Source organism: Danio rerio, chromosome 15, assembly GCF_052040795.2.
Source record: "Danio rerio strain M-AB ecotype USA chromosome 15, GRCz13ab, whole genome shotgun sequence".
NCBI classification, from domain to species: domain Eukaryota; kingdom Metazoa; phylum Chordata; class Actinopteri; order Cypriniformes; family Danionidae; genus Danio; species Danio rerio.
Genome location: NC_141035.1, coordinates 17,912,501 through 17,927,301, shown reverse-complemented (window position 1 = coordinate 17,927,301; position 14,801 = coordinate 17,912,501). Strand labels below are relative to the sequence as shown.

At 37.3% G+C, this 14,801-nt stretch overlaps 1 protein-coding gene across 1 annotated transcript in view; it reads right to left on the bottom strand.

Moving 5' to 3' along the window:
* si:ch211-149e23.4 overlaps positions 1-14,801 on the bottom strand; it is a 57,006-nt gene that overhangs the window by 4,003 nt on the left and 38,202 nt on the right. The window contains exons 4-13 of the mRNA XM_087283829.1: positions 13,276-13,563; positions 13,037-13,184; positions 8,957-9,126; positions 8,586-8,873; positions 5,730-6,041; positions 3,770-4,057; positions 3,525-3,681; positions 1,856-2,016; positions 1,701-1,776; positions 1,338-1,368 (exon numbers count right to left, since the gene is read on the bottom strand). Coding sequence (XP_087139955.1) covers positions 1,338-1,368; positions 1,701-1,776; positions 1,856-2,016; positions 3,525-3,681; positions 3,770-4,057; positions 5,730-6,041; positions 8,586-8,873; positions 8,957-9,126; positions 13,037-13,184; positions 13,276-13,563 — 1,919 coding nt within the window. The remainder of the gene's footprint in view (positions 1-1,337; positions 1,369-1,700; positions 1,777-1,855; positions 2,017-3,524; positions 3,682-3,769; positions 4,058-5,729; positions 6,042-8,585; positions 8,874-8,956; positions 9,127-13,036; positions 13,185-13,275; positions 13,564-14,801) is intronic.

The window sequence follows — 14,801 nt, the reverse complement described above, 5'->3', positions numbered from 1 at the left end:
TGGACAAGAAAGATGTTAATATTTGCCAAAAATGTATGCAGCAGCCTTTGGTAGATTTATGAGAAATTGTGCATGTGAGAAAATGTGTCCCATGTTCTTGAGATTGTCAAAATTGTAAGAGACTGCAAGAAAATGTGCTCAGGGTACATATTTGTCGGTTCTCGAAAACTTTAGTCCTCGGCATATATTAACAATAAGTCTGGGTTGACATTATGCTGTTTATAAATAAAAAAGCCATATATTTGTTACACTACTTGTCATTTGTTAATGGTAGTTATAAGTTAACAAAAGTACAACTGTTGATTGTTAGCTAATGCTAGCTCCATTATAAGCATATTAAGTCCATTATTTGGGAAGAAAAATTTTTATTTTCAGTTTTGGCATTATACAATTACTAAATAAGATGTGATAACTTCCGTTTTGGCGACCCAGAATTAATAAAGGGACTAAGCCGACAAGAAAATTAATAAGTGAATAATAACTTTAGTTTTTCGAAAGTAAAGCATTCTTCTTTTTTTTAGAGGATTTTTATATTTTTATTAAATATAACTGATAAACCAATACAACAAGACCTATCGTGCACTGAGCTAGCTACAGCTTGTGCTTTTATCGAGTCATGTTCACATTAAATCAACTTACTTTTAAAAACTACATTACCCAGGATGCTCTAAAGAACATTCCACCAACCAGAGATAATACAACTGTAGCTTTGCCCAATGTCATAAAGCATTGCAAATGACATAATCAGGTTTGTCTATTTGTGCTCTCAAAATACTTATTTGTATAAATTTGTGTATTTTGTATAAACTTCTTTGATTCAACAAAATTTATAGGAAGTTTTTTGCAGACATTTTAAATTCAGTTGTGCCATTTGCAATTCTTCATAGGATTGTAGTTATTTTCCCTCATAAATGGATAGTTCACCCAAAATAAAATGCACTTACTATTTACTCGACCACACGTGCTACTTTTATGAGTTTGAACAGAAAATAAGATATTCTGAACTGTTCAAAACATGTCACAACTGACATCCATGGTAGGAAAAACAAATACTATGGAAGTCAATAGTTACAGGCTTTCTGCATTCTTCAAAATATCTTCTTTTGTGTTCACAGAAGAAACTCAAACAGATTTGTGAAGGCAATAAATGGTGAAAGAATTTTTAGGTCTGGATAATATTGCATATATGCAGTAATATTTCATTAATATTAAGAAATGTCTAATTGTAAATGAATATATAGATCTTTATTTCAATGTAAAGCTCATGTTTACAAATGGAACCTTAATGTAAAGTGTTACCAACTCCTGTAATAATGCAGTCAAATCTGTCCAATTACCTGTTGTGAAGAGTGACTGTTCCCACATTTGCTGGAAAGCAAAAAAAGATCAAGAATGTTGTTATGAGAAGAAAAAGCCACAGATACTCTCCCATTTTAAATTGTCATCAATCTCCACTGCTGAGACAATCTGTTTGTGTCGCGTGTGTAGCGACTCTTGGTTCGTGTGGTTTTTTTAATCTGCCAGCCTGCAGAAGCCACCGTATATCCTGTTTATGAACACTATGCATGTCATTGGTCTAGGTAAGCTACCTTACTTCCTGTTTGCCTCCACTAATCTCACCTGTATGGTAGTATTTCCCCCCAAAAAGTTACACAACAACAAAATCTTATCTAAGCTTGTGAGAAAGCATTTGTACTCACCAGACGACAAACAAAAGGATGATCAAGATGATGGAGATGGCAGCAGCCGTCGTGAAGCAGATAGTGATGAATATTACTGTGGGAACAGTTCATTCATTCTAGTGCATTATATGTGTATTATTCCCATGTTGATGACTGATGAGTGCTGAACTTACGGTGTTGAGTCTCTTCACTTGTTACGTCCACACGAAGGAAGACTTTGGCCATGTGGTGATGATACGAGACATGGCATATGTACAGTCCTGTGTCCAGTTCGGATGCTGGGGCTGTAAAAACCAATGCCATGCCGACTGTGTGTGCTGCTGAGCCGTCCTCTCTGAAATAAGATGTGTTTAGAGGAACGTCTCAAAGACCACTGATATTTTGGTCCCCAAGAGTTTTGTTTATCTATCTATTGGTCTGTTTAATGTCTTTCCATGCAACAATCATTTTGTCCTTCATTCCATCCCTTGTTTTGTTCATCTATTCATCTGTCTGTCTAGTGTCTTTCCATCCATCCATCCATCCATCCATCCATCCATCCATCCATCTATCTATTTATCTATCTATTTATCTATCTATCTATCTATCTATCTATCTATCTATCTATCTATCTATCTATCTATCTATCTATCCATTCAACCATCATTTTGCTCTTTATTCCATCCATTGTTTATCTATCTATTGGTCTGTTTAATGTATTTCCATCCATCATCTTGTCTATCAGTCCATCCATTGTTTTGTTCATATATTTATTCATCTGTCTAGTGTCTTTCCATCCATCAATCTATCCATCCATCCATCCATCCATCCATCCATCCATCCATCCATCCATCATCTTGTCCTTTATTCCATCCATTGTTTTGTTCATCTATTTATTCATCTGTCCGTCTAGTGTCTTTCCATCCATCCATCCATCCATCCATCCATCATTTTGTCTGTCTGTCTATCTATCTATCCATTCATCCAACCATCATTTTGCTCTTTATTCCATCCATTGTTTATCTATCTATTGGTCTGTTTAATGTATTTCCATCCATCATCTTGTCCTTCAGTCCATCCATTGTTTTGTTCATATATTTATTCATCTGTCTAGTGTCTTTCCATCTATCAATCTATCCATCCATCCATCCATCCATCCATCCATCCATCCATCATCATCTTGTCCTTTATTCCATCAATTGTTATGTTCATCTATTTATTCATCTGTCCGTCTAGTGTCTTTCCATCCATCCATCCATCCATCCATCATTTTGTCTGTCTGTCTATCTATCTATCTATCTATCCATTCATTCAACAATCATTTTGTCCTTCATTCCATCCATTGTTTATCTATCTATTCGTCTGTCTAGTGTCTTTCCATCCATCCATCCATCCATCCATCATTTTGTCCCTCAGTCTATTAATATTAATATATTCTATTGGATTTCAGATTTCTTTCATTTAAGAAACTGTTTGGAAACGAGTAGCTTAAACATTAAACTGAATAGCTCCTTTTTATAATGTAAAATCATAAAAGTTAGGGATGAGATGAGATTTGTTTTTCAAAAATATCCTTTTCAAATATACAGCTCACTGAGTCTTATAACATGGGCAATTTAAATCTACAGTATGTAACTTGTCTTTGTCCTAAAATAAAGACTTCCTACAGATTTAAGAGAGCATATTGTGCTAAGGGTATGTAACGAATCCTCATTAAGATCTAGTAAATCCCTTTTTTGAAACATTACTCTTAACAAAACTCCATTCTCTACTGGGTATCATAATGTGTTTTTTTGCACTAACATGATTTAATACATTAATTGACATTTAGTACATGAATGAATAACTATGAATTGCCCATACCTGTAACATATTGTCCAGTAAGATGTTGCATTGCCATGGGCTTGAAGAAGTATCTTCTGATTGGAGAGGTTTTCTTGCAGCTCTACTCGATGCTCACGCTGGCCGTGACTTCTGCGATCAACTGTGGTTTTGTTTAAAACCTCAACAGATGAGATATCTGGGTGAAAGTAAAAGGCAGATTTCATTAAGCAACCAAAATACCTTTACTGAACAAACAATCACAGCAAACACAGAGAAACCCTTACAGAATTTTGGAACTTGTATTGTCCGTCTCTCTTCCCAGTCGAGCTCTCTCTGGACCACACAGATCAAATCCTTCCCCTCGAACTGGTTGAGCTGAAATTCGTAAGTCAAATTGACTTCTACTTTAATTCCATTGTACTTGTACTCAGTGATTGCTTGAACTGCAGCGTCATTTTCAGGAAGGATCCAGGAGATGTTGGGTACGACTCCATAACCGCTGTACCCACACACTGCATGCCAGATATGAGTGTATCTCTCTTCAGCCACAAATGCAAGGATTGCAGACGGCCCTAATAAACAAGATATACTCCTTTCTTAATAATGTGTAGGCCAGTGTTTTATCCTAACTCTTAAAGTCAGCATGCAAGGGAATAGTGTTCATCCATGACAATAAGTTTCCTAATATTGTATTGGATGTGAAATCATTATTTACAATGTTTATTTTGCTAGAGAATAGTGATATTCTTAAGGTGAACAAATAACCTGTGCAAGTTGATCCCTTGAAAAAAAGGTTTGTTTTGTTAATCTTTAGTCTGATCATTTGCTTCCATGGCTAGAGTTGCAAATCATTTTGCATTGATGACTATAGCCATAATATTCTTAAACATGCTTCTCTTACCATTAGTTTGCTACTAGGTAATGAGGTAATGCTTCATTTTGATGGTTCATTTGAGTATTAGTAGACTGTCTGCCTAATATCTGTTGATACTGCTCCATTAACAGACATTTAACCGACTATAAGATACTTTGCAAGTACATGTGAATTTACACGAACCCTAAACCCAACCCTAACAGTTTACTTATAATCTAATGACAATTAGTTGGCATGTAGATACAATGTAACTTAAATTTAACAAACAAACCATCAAAATAAAGTGTGACTGGTAATTATGTGCAATAAGATAGCCCTGCCCCCAACTTGATATTTAGTTTTAATTGGACATACATCAACATCCACGTAAAATCTCAGCAACTTATTGTTCACGCTTTTACAGCTTTACGCATGATTTAATGAAATTAATGTTTTTGAAATGTACTGTTTGAAGGCACAGTATGTAATTTTTGCCATTAGAGGGCGAATATTCACAACAAATAAAGGCATAGGATGCATCTATAAGCACCATTGTTCAGTAGTCAGTGCAGTGATCAGGTTTTATGTGCTGTCTCAGTTGCAAAATTGTTGAATTGACAAAAAACTTAGGGCCCTAAATGTCTCACAATGCACTGTGAAAATCAAGGCACATCGATACGCACTACATTCCCTTAAAGGAAGTGTAAAATATGAATTACGTGACTAATTTCATAAAACGCACTGACAAAGGAGAGATGCTTTTCTAAAAATGTATTAATTTATTTTTAACCTTAAACAAACATGGCTAGACAGGTTAGGAAAAAACTAGCAAAAATTAATAATGATTTAATGGTTGAAATGTTGCTGTTAAATGAACCATATTATCATATTATTTAGCTATATTGTAGTATATTGTATATTAAAGTACAATAAGGACATTCTCATGGTCACTGTGTAGTGAACCAAGCTTAATACTACCCTTACCAGTGGCCAAATTCGTGTACACCACCTACTGATGAATGGAGCTAGGGTGCTGACTGACATGCAGCCTTCGTTTGATGATGCCTTGATTAAAATCATAGGAGTTGTTTTCTTCATTACATCCTACAAGACTTACATCCATCACAATCTTTGTCACTGGTTAATATTGATAATTTCTCTTAATTCTTCAAAACATTTGCAATAATGTAATAAAAAAGTCAGCAAAATATACAACACGATTCTTAGTGGTTTTTGGATGTTTTTGAAAATATTGTGCCTTTAACATCAGAAAGATACTCCAATAAAGGTTAATAAGTGAATGATGTTCACTTTTATTTTCATTTTTGGGTCCTTTTATCTTTAAATATTCAGTATGATTATCTTGAGGACAATGTAATGACAAAACTTACCTAAGGATGGGAGGACAATGCTTTTGTTCTCTGGTTTCTCTAACCCCTGAAGCTCGATCGAACAGGTCACGCTGCATCCACCATGAGTGTAAATAGGAATACGTGCCACGCTCTGAGCAGCAATCATATGACTTGGCTGAAACTGGGTTTGACTCATTTCAAACTGACTGGAGCTGATGTCATTGCCAAGGCACTGTGCAGCCCAGCTAATGGCCACTACTGGAGTCTGGCTCTGCACTGAACACACCAACTGAACGTATGCAACACCACTGTCCCATTCAGTACTGCACTGCAGGGTAATACTGGGTGGAGCTGCAAACAAGAAAAAAACAAACAAATATAATGTGAGAATGTCTGATAGATAGCTAGCTGTGCTTTATTTTATCCATCTATCTGTCATTCAGGAAACCTTCATTCTGTCCATCTATCAAATTTTGTTTATCTGTTCACCCTTCTGTCCATTGTTTTTTCTATCTGTCAATACATCCATTCATTGCTTTGTTCATGCCATCCTTCCGCCCTTCTTTTTGGTTTGTTTGTTTGTTTCTTTCATTCTTTCTTTCTGTTTATTGACATTTTGTTCATATCTGCCATCCATCCATCTATCATGATCACGAGTGATCCAGGCTTGCAGCTTCACCCGGAATACAATTCTGTCACTTTATGAAGTACATTTCCCATCATGCAACTCACACACACACCTGTTTCGGTGTCATGAGAAATCGAGTCCCCCCTGACAATTGGGTCTGCCTAGGACCCTGGGTGATCCTTTTGGTTTACTGAAGTTTTTAATAGGTAGTTCGTAGTGCCTGATTTAAAAAAAAATAAACTATATATACATGCTTCTCCGAACAGCAACAGAGAAGGCTTGGCTAAGTGAAAAAATACTTTACTGCATCTCTATTTTTGTTAAACAGATTTTTGTACCTTACCTGGGCTCCAGAGGCAGTTTATAAACTTGTAGCGGAGTTGAACTGGAGTTTGATCGGGATATTCCATTATGCTGCATTATTGACGTCTGCAATCGGGTGCTCTGTTTACGCAACGTTAGCTCTGTTAGCGCGGTAATTTAGACAATAGACTGTTGACAGAGTAACGTTAACGTTCGTTTATAAAGGTTAAAACGATGCTTGTGCAGTTGTGTCGAATAGTATGCACTTATGGGAGTTTTATGGTACGTCTAAATTACTGTCTTTTGCAGACAGCAATGTATTTGCTATAGGCTAGTTAACCTTAGCATAGCTTCCCATCATTTATGAACTTGAAACTCCTCAAATACAGTTGGGCACCGAAATAGAAAAGAGTGAGACGTCTGCTGAGCCATTTCTTGGTCCTCCACCAGTCAAAAAAACAACAAAATAAAACAAACAAAAAAACTTGTTCAAGTTCATTTTACAGTCAGTGGTGCTGCACATAAAACAAAGTGATACTGTATGTAATGTATGCAAAAGTGAGGCAGAGATATCAAACGTCTGTCAACATCTTTTATGCATATTCATTCATTTTCTTTTTGGCTTAGTTCCTTTATTAATCTGGGGTTGCCACAGTGGAATGAACCGCCAATTTATCCAAAATGTGTTTTACGCAGTGGATGCCCTTCCAGCTGCTACCCAGCACTTGGAAACATCCATACACTCTCTTTCACACACATACAATAGGGACAATTTACCTATATTGCATGTGTTTGGACTGGGGGAAACTAAAGCACCCGGAGGAAACCCACGCCAACATGGGGAGAACATGCAAACTCCACATAGAAATGCCAACTAACTCAGCCAAGGCTCGAACCGGCAACCTTCTTGCTGTGAGGCGACAGTGTTACTCACTGTGCCACCACGCAACCCTCTATGTAATGTATTATCACATGCACTTAAAGCATCCTCTCCTGATACTGTCTGCCAACCCCCCACAAGCATCAATCCCCTCAATCAGCACAGCCATGATCTGCTAAATTTTCCACAAGCACCAAACCATCAACACAGCCACATTCTGCTCTGGCAAGTCAGTTTACTTTTACTTTTGTTCTGCCAGACCTCCCAGTCAGGGGTTTATTTAGTTTTATTTAGTTAATTTTAGTTTTTGGTATTCTGTGCATTAGAAAGAAGTTCTTTTAAAAAAAAGAACAGTTCGTTGAAGTATTATTTGTTTTTATTCTGTCTATTCAGCGTCCTTCAACAAGAACGGTGGTGGTGGGGTTCATAATATTCACAATGGTATTTTAGTTATTGGTTTAACCATGGATGAGGTAAAGGCTTATATGTTTTCAATGACGTTACTTGTTACATGTTCAAAAACATCAACCAATATTGCATATCCATGAGTATTATAATGGGTATAATTAAACAATACTTACACTATAACATAAATTAGAAGTGTAATAGAAAAAAATATATATTTTTACGCCATTTTGAATTTCACTCGAATACAAATACAAATACTTTTACCCCTCAACAAATACAAATACAGATACAAATACCGGCTGCTCCGCACATCCCTAATATATATATATATATATTCTCCAATGATTTCACACACAGCTGATCAAGGATTCATTACACAGACTATTTATACACCACACCTGCACACACACATAGCTTCTTATTATTGTAACGGCACAAAGCGTTTTCTTGTCCATCCATTCCTTTCTTTCTTTTTCTTTCTTTCTTTCTTTCTTTCTTTCTTTCTTTCTTTCTTTCTTTCTTTCTTTCTTTCTTTCTTTCTTTCTTTCTTTCTTTTCTAACTATTTATCCTTTATGCATGCTGCATGTAATCCTGCAACACGCTTGAACATTTCAACCTAACACAGAGAACAACAAGGCATTCTTCACAATGGCTATAGTGATGACAACATCTTACCACACACAGGAAGAGCAATCTGCCGGCTCTCTTGTTCCATGAAGACAGTATGGTTGACTACACACTCAATGACATATTCACGGGTCAAGCATGTAGGCACATTCAACACACTTCTGACAGAAAAGGATCCATTAAAGGATGTGACGTCAGACTGAACAGTACTGTTGATCTCTTGGGGAAGAACCCAGGACACGCTTGCTGCAGGAATTGCATTGGAAGCCAAACACTCAATGCGAATGTGATCAGATTTTTCTACCAAATCCACACTGATATTTGGAGGAAATGTCACTGAAAATCAAATTAGGTCAATGTTAGTATCTTTAGTTGTAGAGCGTACAATTCAGTGTGATGATGAACAGTAAATGTATTACCTGGCAACATGACTTTTGGATTTACTTCAATTGTGAACCTCAGGGAAACTCGATGTTTTCGGTATGAAGCCTGACACAAATACTCTCCCGCAAGATGCACATCTACAGGTCTTCGGATAAAGATATTGTTGCCAACCACATCTACATCCTCAGGCAGTGGTTGGTCTTCCCTGATTAAGTGATACAAAAGTGTAGATCAAGCATTCATGCTTTAGTCAGCACACTAGAATCTAAAGTTTTGATTTGAACAATGCATGATAATGTTGATTACATCTATTATTGTCTTGAATATTTTCTTATTTAATTATTATTTCATGCCCAGGCCTGTCAACACTGGGATATAAAAATAAACCATTCTATTACCTTCCTAACCAGGAGCGGACTGGCATACTTTTTGGGCTGGGCTGATCATCGTCTTAGATCTGATCGGCCCATAAAAGGCTTAGCAGTCTATCGTTTTTTCTGGCTTATTATTTGACAATGCTGTGATCTGTGACTCTCTGAAAGTAAGATGGGTTTTTTTCTGACAGACTGACTGGGCAGGCCCATGTGACACTGCAGCCCATTGGTTCTTTTCTTTATTGACATTGGGCTGGCCCAATCACAAACTCCTAGTATTTTGGGCTCTGTGTGAGCGTGCAACGTCGGTGTGTATTTGTCAAAATAGTCGAGGGTCAGAGATGGAGAAGAAACGGATAGGAGGCACAGTGAAATTGCAGGAAACACACTGGTGTTTCATTTAGCAGTTCTGAAAAGTTCTCCGTTCATACTAGTACACGCCTAAAAACGCAAATCACGTGACCACACATACTCTGCCTCTGCCAAGAGTTGCAGCCAGTAGTTCAGCTGGTGCTTTGAGCATAAACCCTAGGGGAGAGTATAGTCCATGTCGGACAGTTTACAAAGATCTACTGCTGGATCTCATCTCACTATACTTGTTAAATGTGATATTGAATTTATCTTGTTGTCTCTATCTAACGACTCTTCTGTCTTTTGAATCACTTGTTCTCAGGTAACTCTGTTTAGACTGAGTGCAAAGATAAGCTAATATATTAATATATGTAACCACGTACACTGATTGATTGATTGATTGCTTACCTTTTTTTGTACAAATTTATTGTACGTTATACTTTTATAATGGCCATTATTGATTATTAAAACTGATGTTCAGCAAAAGAGACAGGGTAAAGTTCAATCTTTTGAATGAAAGTAAAAGGAGGCAGTTATTTTATAGGCACTGTTTTGTTATAAATATGCAGAGTGCAGATGACGGTCATATAAATATAAAGCTACATGAGGATGTTTGGTGTCTGTTAATCATAATATCAAAATTAAACTAATTTCCTTATATTATGTTTTCATTGTTAAGATAATGAAACAGCAAGCAGGATGAGTTCAATGAGGTTATAAAGTACACTGTTCTCTGTGAGTTTTCTCTGTGAGTATGAGTTTTTGTTATGTTTATTATTTAATATAGGCTGAGTGAAGTGTATTGAATAAGCTAATTTGGCTGTAGTGTGTGTGTGTGTGTGTGTGTGTGTGTGTGTGTGTGTGTGTGTGTGTGTGTGTGTGTGTGTGTGAATAAGTGTGTATGGGTGTTTTCCAATACTGGGTTGTGGCTGGAGGGGCATCTGCTGCATAAAACAAATGCTGTAATTGTTGGCAGTTCATTCCGCTGTGGCAAACCTGATAAATGAGGGACTAAAGCGAAGGAAGATAAATGAATCAAGTGTACTTTTTTAGAAGTGTATAAAATCTTTATGGAAACTATACAAAAATTAAATTGAGATTAATGTTTGTATTTATTAAATATATATATATATATATATATATATATATATATATATATATATATATATATATATATATATATATATATATATATAACATGCACAGATAGATAGCATTTTGATTGAATGTAGTGGGTCGCTTTGGTCCAAAATGCCAGGACCAATTTTGTGCTCCAGTCCAGCCCTGTTCCTATTCCAGCATATGATTTACACAGCGGATGCCATTCCAGCCACAACCCAGTACTGGGAAACACATATATACTCTCATATTCACACACACTCGTACACTACGGACAATTTTGTTTACCCAATTCACCTATATCGCATGTCTTTGGACTTGTGGGGGAAACCAAAGCACCCAGAGCAAAGCCACGTGAACACTGGGAGAACAGCAAAACTTCACATGGAAATGGTGACTGGTCCAGCTGGGACTTAGACCAGCAACCTTCTTGCTGTGAGGTTATAGTTCTAACCACTGAGCCATCGTGCCACCCCTACTTTTTTTAACTGGTTATGCTCATTTAATATAAGCTGTGTTTAAGATTAAATGACAAGGTGGACATGTTTTAATGCTATTACGTGCGTTTGTCTGTTTAACGAAAGCAGCTTGGGGAAATGCATCTATTACATAAATTGACAGATTCTGAGGTTATATAACAGGTTGTATGGCTAATTATATTACATTTAGAGCAATGTGTGCCTCCTGGTTATTCGACGGTACTATGTGTGTAATGAGGATCGCCAATGTGTGATGAGTGGAAGCATAGCCCTCGCCAACGCTGATGCGCACCTCTCGAAAAATGTAACTACACATCACAACAACGCATAGCGCAAGCTCTGTGATTGGTCGGTTTGGTTTCACTGACGAGTGTGGGCAGGACCAAGAGCTGCGTGAACCCGTTGGACGTGAGCGTCGAGTCTTGTGAAGATGTTTTGTTTTGTGTTTACTTCATGATTAAAGTTGTTGCATGTCCCTCGGTTCCCGCCTCAAGTTTGAGTTTGAGTTACTTCTATAATAAGGTAGCATTCAGGAAAAAAAATAACACCGGCGTAAACTCGACACAGGAATATAATAAAACCCGCTGCAAGCTAGCATTTTGGAAGTGTTATTGCAAAGCAACAGAAACAGCGCCCAGAAGTATAAATGCACGACAATGTGCAAGGCATGCGCCGTGGGTCACGCCGATCACTCAATGCAGAAGTATTAACCAGACTTAATGCCACCTTTCATAAGCTAGGTTTCCATTCATCTATTTTTATGCACATTTTGAGTATGCGCATAAAAAATTGGTTGACAAAATTGCCAAGAAGTATAGAAGTTTAGAAAATGCGCATAACAGAGTAGGATAAACTTTTTATTCAATATAAAGATGTGCAAAAACTACGATGGAAACACTTACCAAACAAAATTCCAGTATGTGCATTAAAAGTCGTTAAAAATTAAATGTGATTTTGTTACAAAAGGTCATGTGATGATAAAATGTGTGTAGATAGATAAAACCAACAGACATGGGAAATGTTGGTTTGGTCATTCTAAACTGCCTTAACCCTTTCAGTATTAGTGATATTCATTCATTCATTCATTCATTTTCCCCAAGGTCGCCACAGCGGAATGAACCCACAACTTATCCAGCAAGTTTTTTACGCAGGATGCCCTTCCAGCTGCAACCCATCTCTGGACAATTTAGCCTACCCAATTCACCTGTACCACGCGTAGGGAGAATACGCAAACTCCACGCAGAAATGCCAACTTAGCCAAGGTTCGCTGTGAGACGACAGCACTACCTACTGCGCCACTGCCTCGCCTTATTAGTGATATTATATTATTAATTACCTCCAGAACTGTCAAGAGCGTCTGTGCTCCGCATCTAAAGCCTTCAAACACCACTATGTGTTCACGTCGGCATTGTCTTCTGAGGTACAAGTAATTTGTTAAATAAAGAAAAAATTCCCGCAGCTTCTCTGCCGCAGCAAATTATGCTTTTATTTCTGATATTTGGAGCCAGTTACTCAGGAAGTGACGATTTTGTTCTCTTTGACTTCTTAGATGGAGACTACTTTATTCGCATATCTTTTATGCACTATTCCATTTTTGTGCAAAAACTTAATTAGCATCTTTGGATGGAACATAGCTATAGATTAGAAATACAGAATAAATGTAGTGAACATTATTTAATTGGATGACATTGAGATAAAATGGTAAAGCTTGAATCATTGGAAAAACAGGAGAGTTGACAGTTATGTTCATGACATACTTATGACTTGCAGGATATGATATTATACAACTAACCTTGAACAGATCATTTTATAACTTGGTACGTTGCCTCTAACATCCATTCCAACTGAAATGTCGAAGTCCCCCTCCTGAAATACCAATGCCGTCTGATTCTCATTATTAACAGCATGATCGAAGTCCTTTAGTTGAATATAGGACAGGTCTAGATGATAAATAAACCAATTAGGAACAGTTTAAAATATTGCCACTACATGTGTGCAATTGATCCATATAGATAGTCTTGGTTGACTTACAGTATATAGGCAAGGTGATTGTCCTAGTGCTTGTGAAAGGGAAAAGCATGTAGCCAAAAATGCAAGACACATTTTCTCCTTCATAAGAATCTGATGGAAACCGATATGAACTGACAACCGAGTCTGATTCTGAGATGTCTCTCTGTAAAAGCAACGTGTTTCTAAATTCAGGAAGTTTCCAAGTGATATTAGGATGTGGTCTGCCATCTGTCGCTCTACAGATGACCTCCTGAAAGTCTTCTCCTCCTTCTTGGATCAGGACCGTCTCCATGCTCACAACAGGAGAATCTGTCAAAAAAAGAGAAAAGTGCCAAAAATAACAGGGGAGGTTCATTTTAACACACTTTTCTTCTGTAGGCAATTGAGAAGAGTTTACAAAGCTGCTGGAGATGCTAACTATAGCTTTACCAAGGACACTGGTCTTAGGCCCCGTTTACACTAGTGCGTTTTAGTTTTAAAACTGCGTTTTAGAATAAAAACGATCCGCGTCCACACTCGCGTTTTACCCAGCGTTTCTGAACTGCTCTCCGTCCACACCAAAATGCTGAAAACGCACATCACGTGACCACACACACACTCTTTGGCAAGCGCTGCAGCCCATCTACCCAGATGAGAGCTCTGCTAGTCGGACTTCTCATCAAGCATCTCCCGCTAGATCTAATCTCATTATATTTATTAAACGTGATATTTCATTCATCTTGTTGTCTTTATCTAACGACATATTCCCTGACTTTGGTCATTGGAATCTATTACTTGTTCTCAGGTAACGTGTTTTGGCTGAGCGCAAAGATAAGTTAATGATTAATGTAAGCACGTACATTCTGTATATTGATTGATCGCTTGCCTTTATTTCCTATAATGTATAAACTTATTGTATGTTATACTTTTATAATGGCCATTATCGATTATTAAAACTGATATTCAGCAAAAGAGAGGGTATGTTTCATATTTTCACTGAAATTAAAAGGAGACAGTTGTTATCGGCTCCGTTTTATTATAAATATCCACACAGTGAAGATGATGCTTATTATGCTGCACGACGCCTCAACATTTCTGCTGTCTGTTTAGTTGTTAATATTAAAATGAAAATAGGCAGTTCCTTATATCATGTTTACATTTTATTGTTGAGAAAGTGAAACAACGTAGCCAGGGTGATGTGAATTAAGTTATAAAGTACACTGTTCCCTTTGAAGATTGACGCGTGTTCTCGGTATAGTCTGTTTTCCATATCAAACTGAGAAGAAGAGATGCAGCTTTGATCAAACTTGCGAAGTCTGAACTTACACGGAGAAGATTCAGGACTGAACTGTGTGTGTTAGGCTACTTAATATTGAGGAAAATCCCCAATCAGAGAGGCGAATGTCTGCAGCCCCGCCTCCGTTTTCAGATGTCTCCGTTTTCCATCATCCACACTAAGACGGAGCAGCAGCATTTCAGAATGAAAACGGCCTCTCCAGAGTTTTCGAAACGCTCCGTTTTCGGCGCTCGAGAACTCCGGCGTAGTGTGGACGGATGGCGTAACCGAA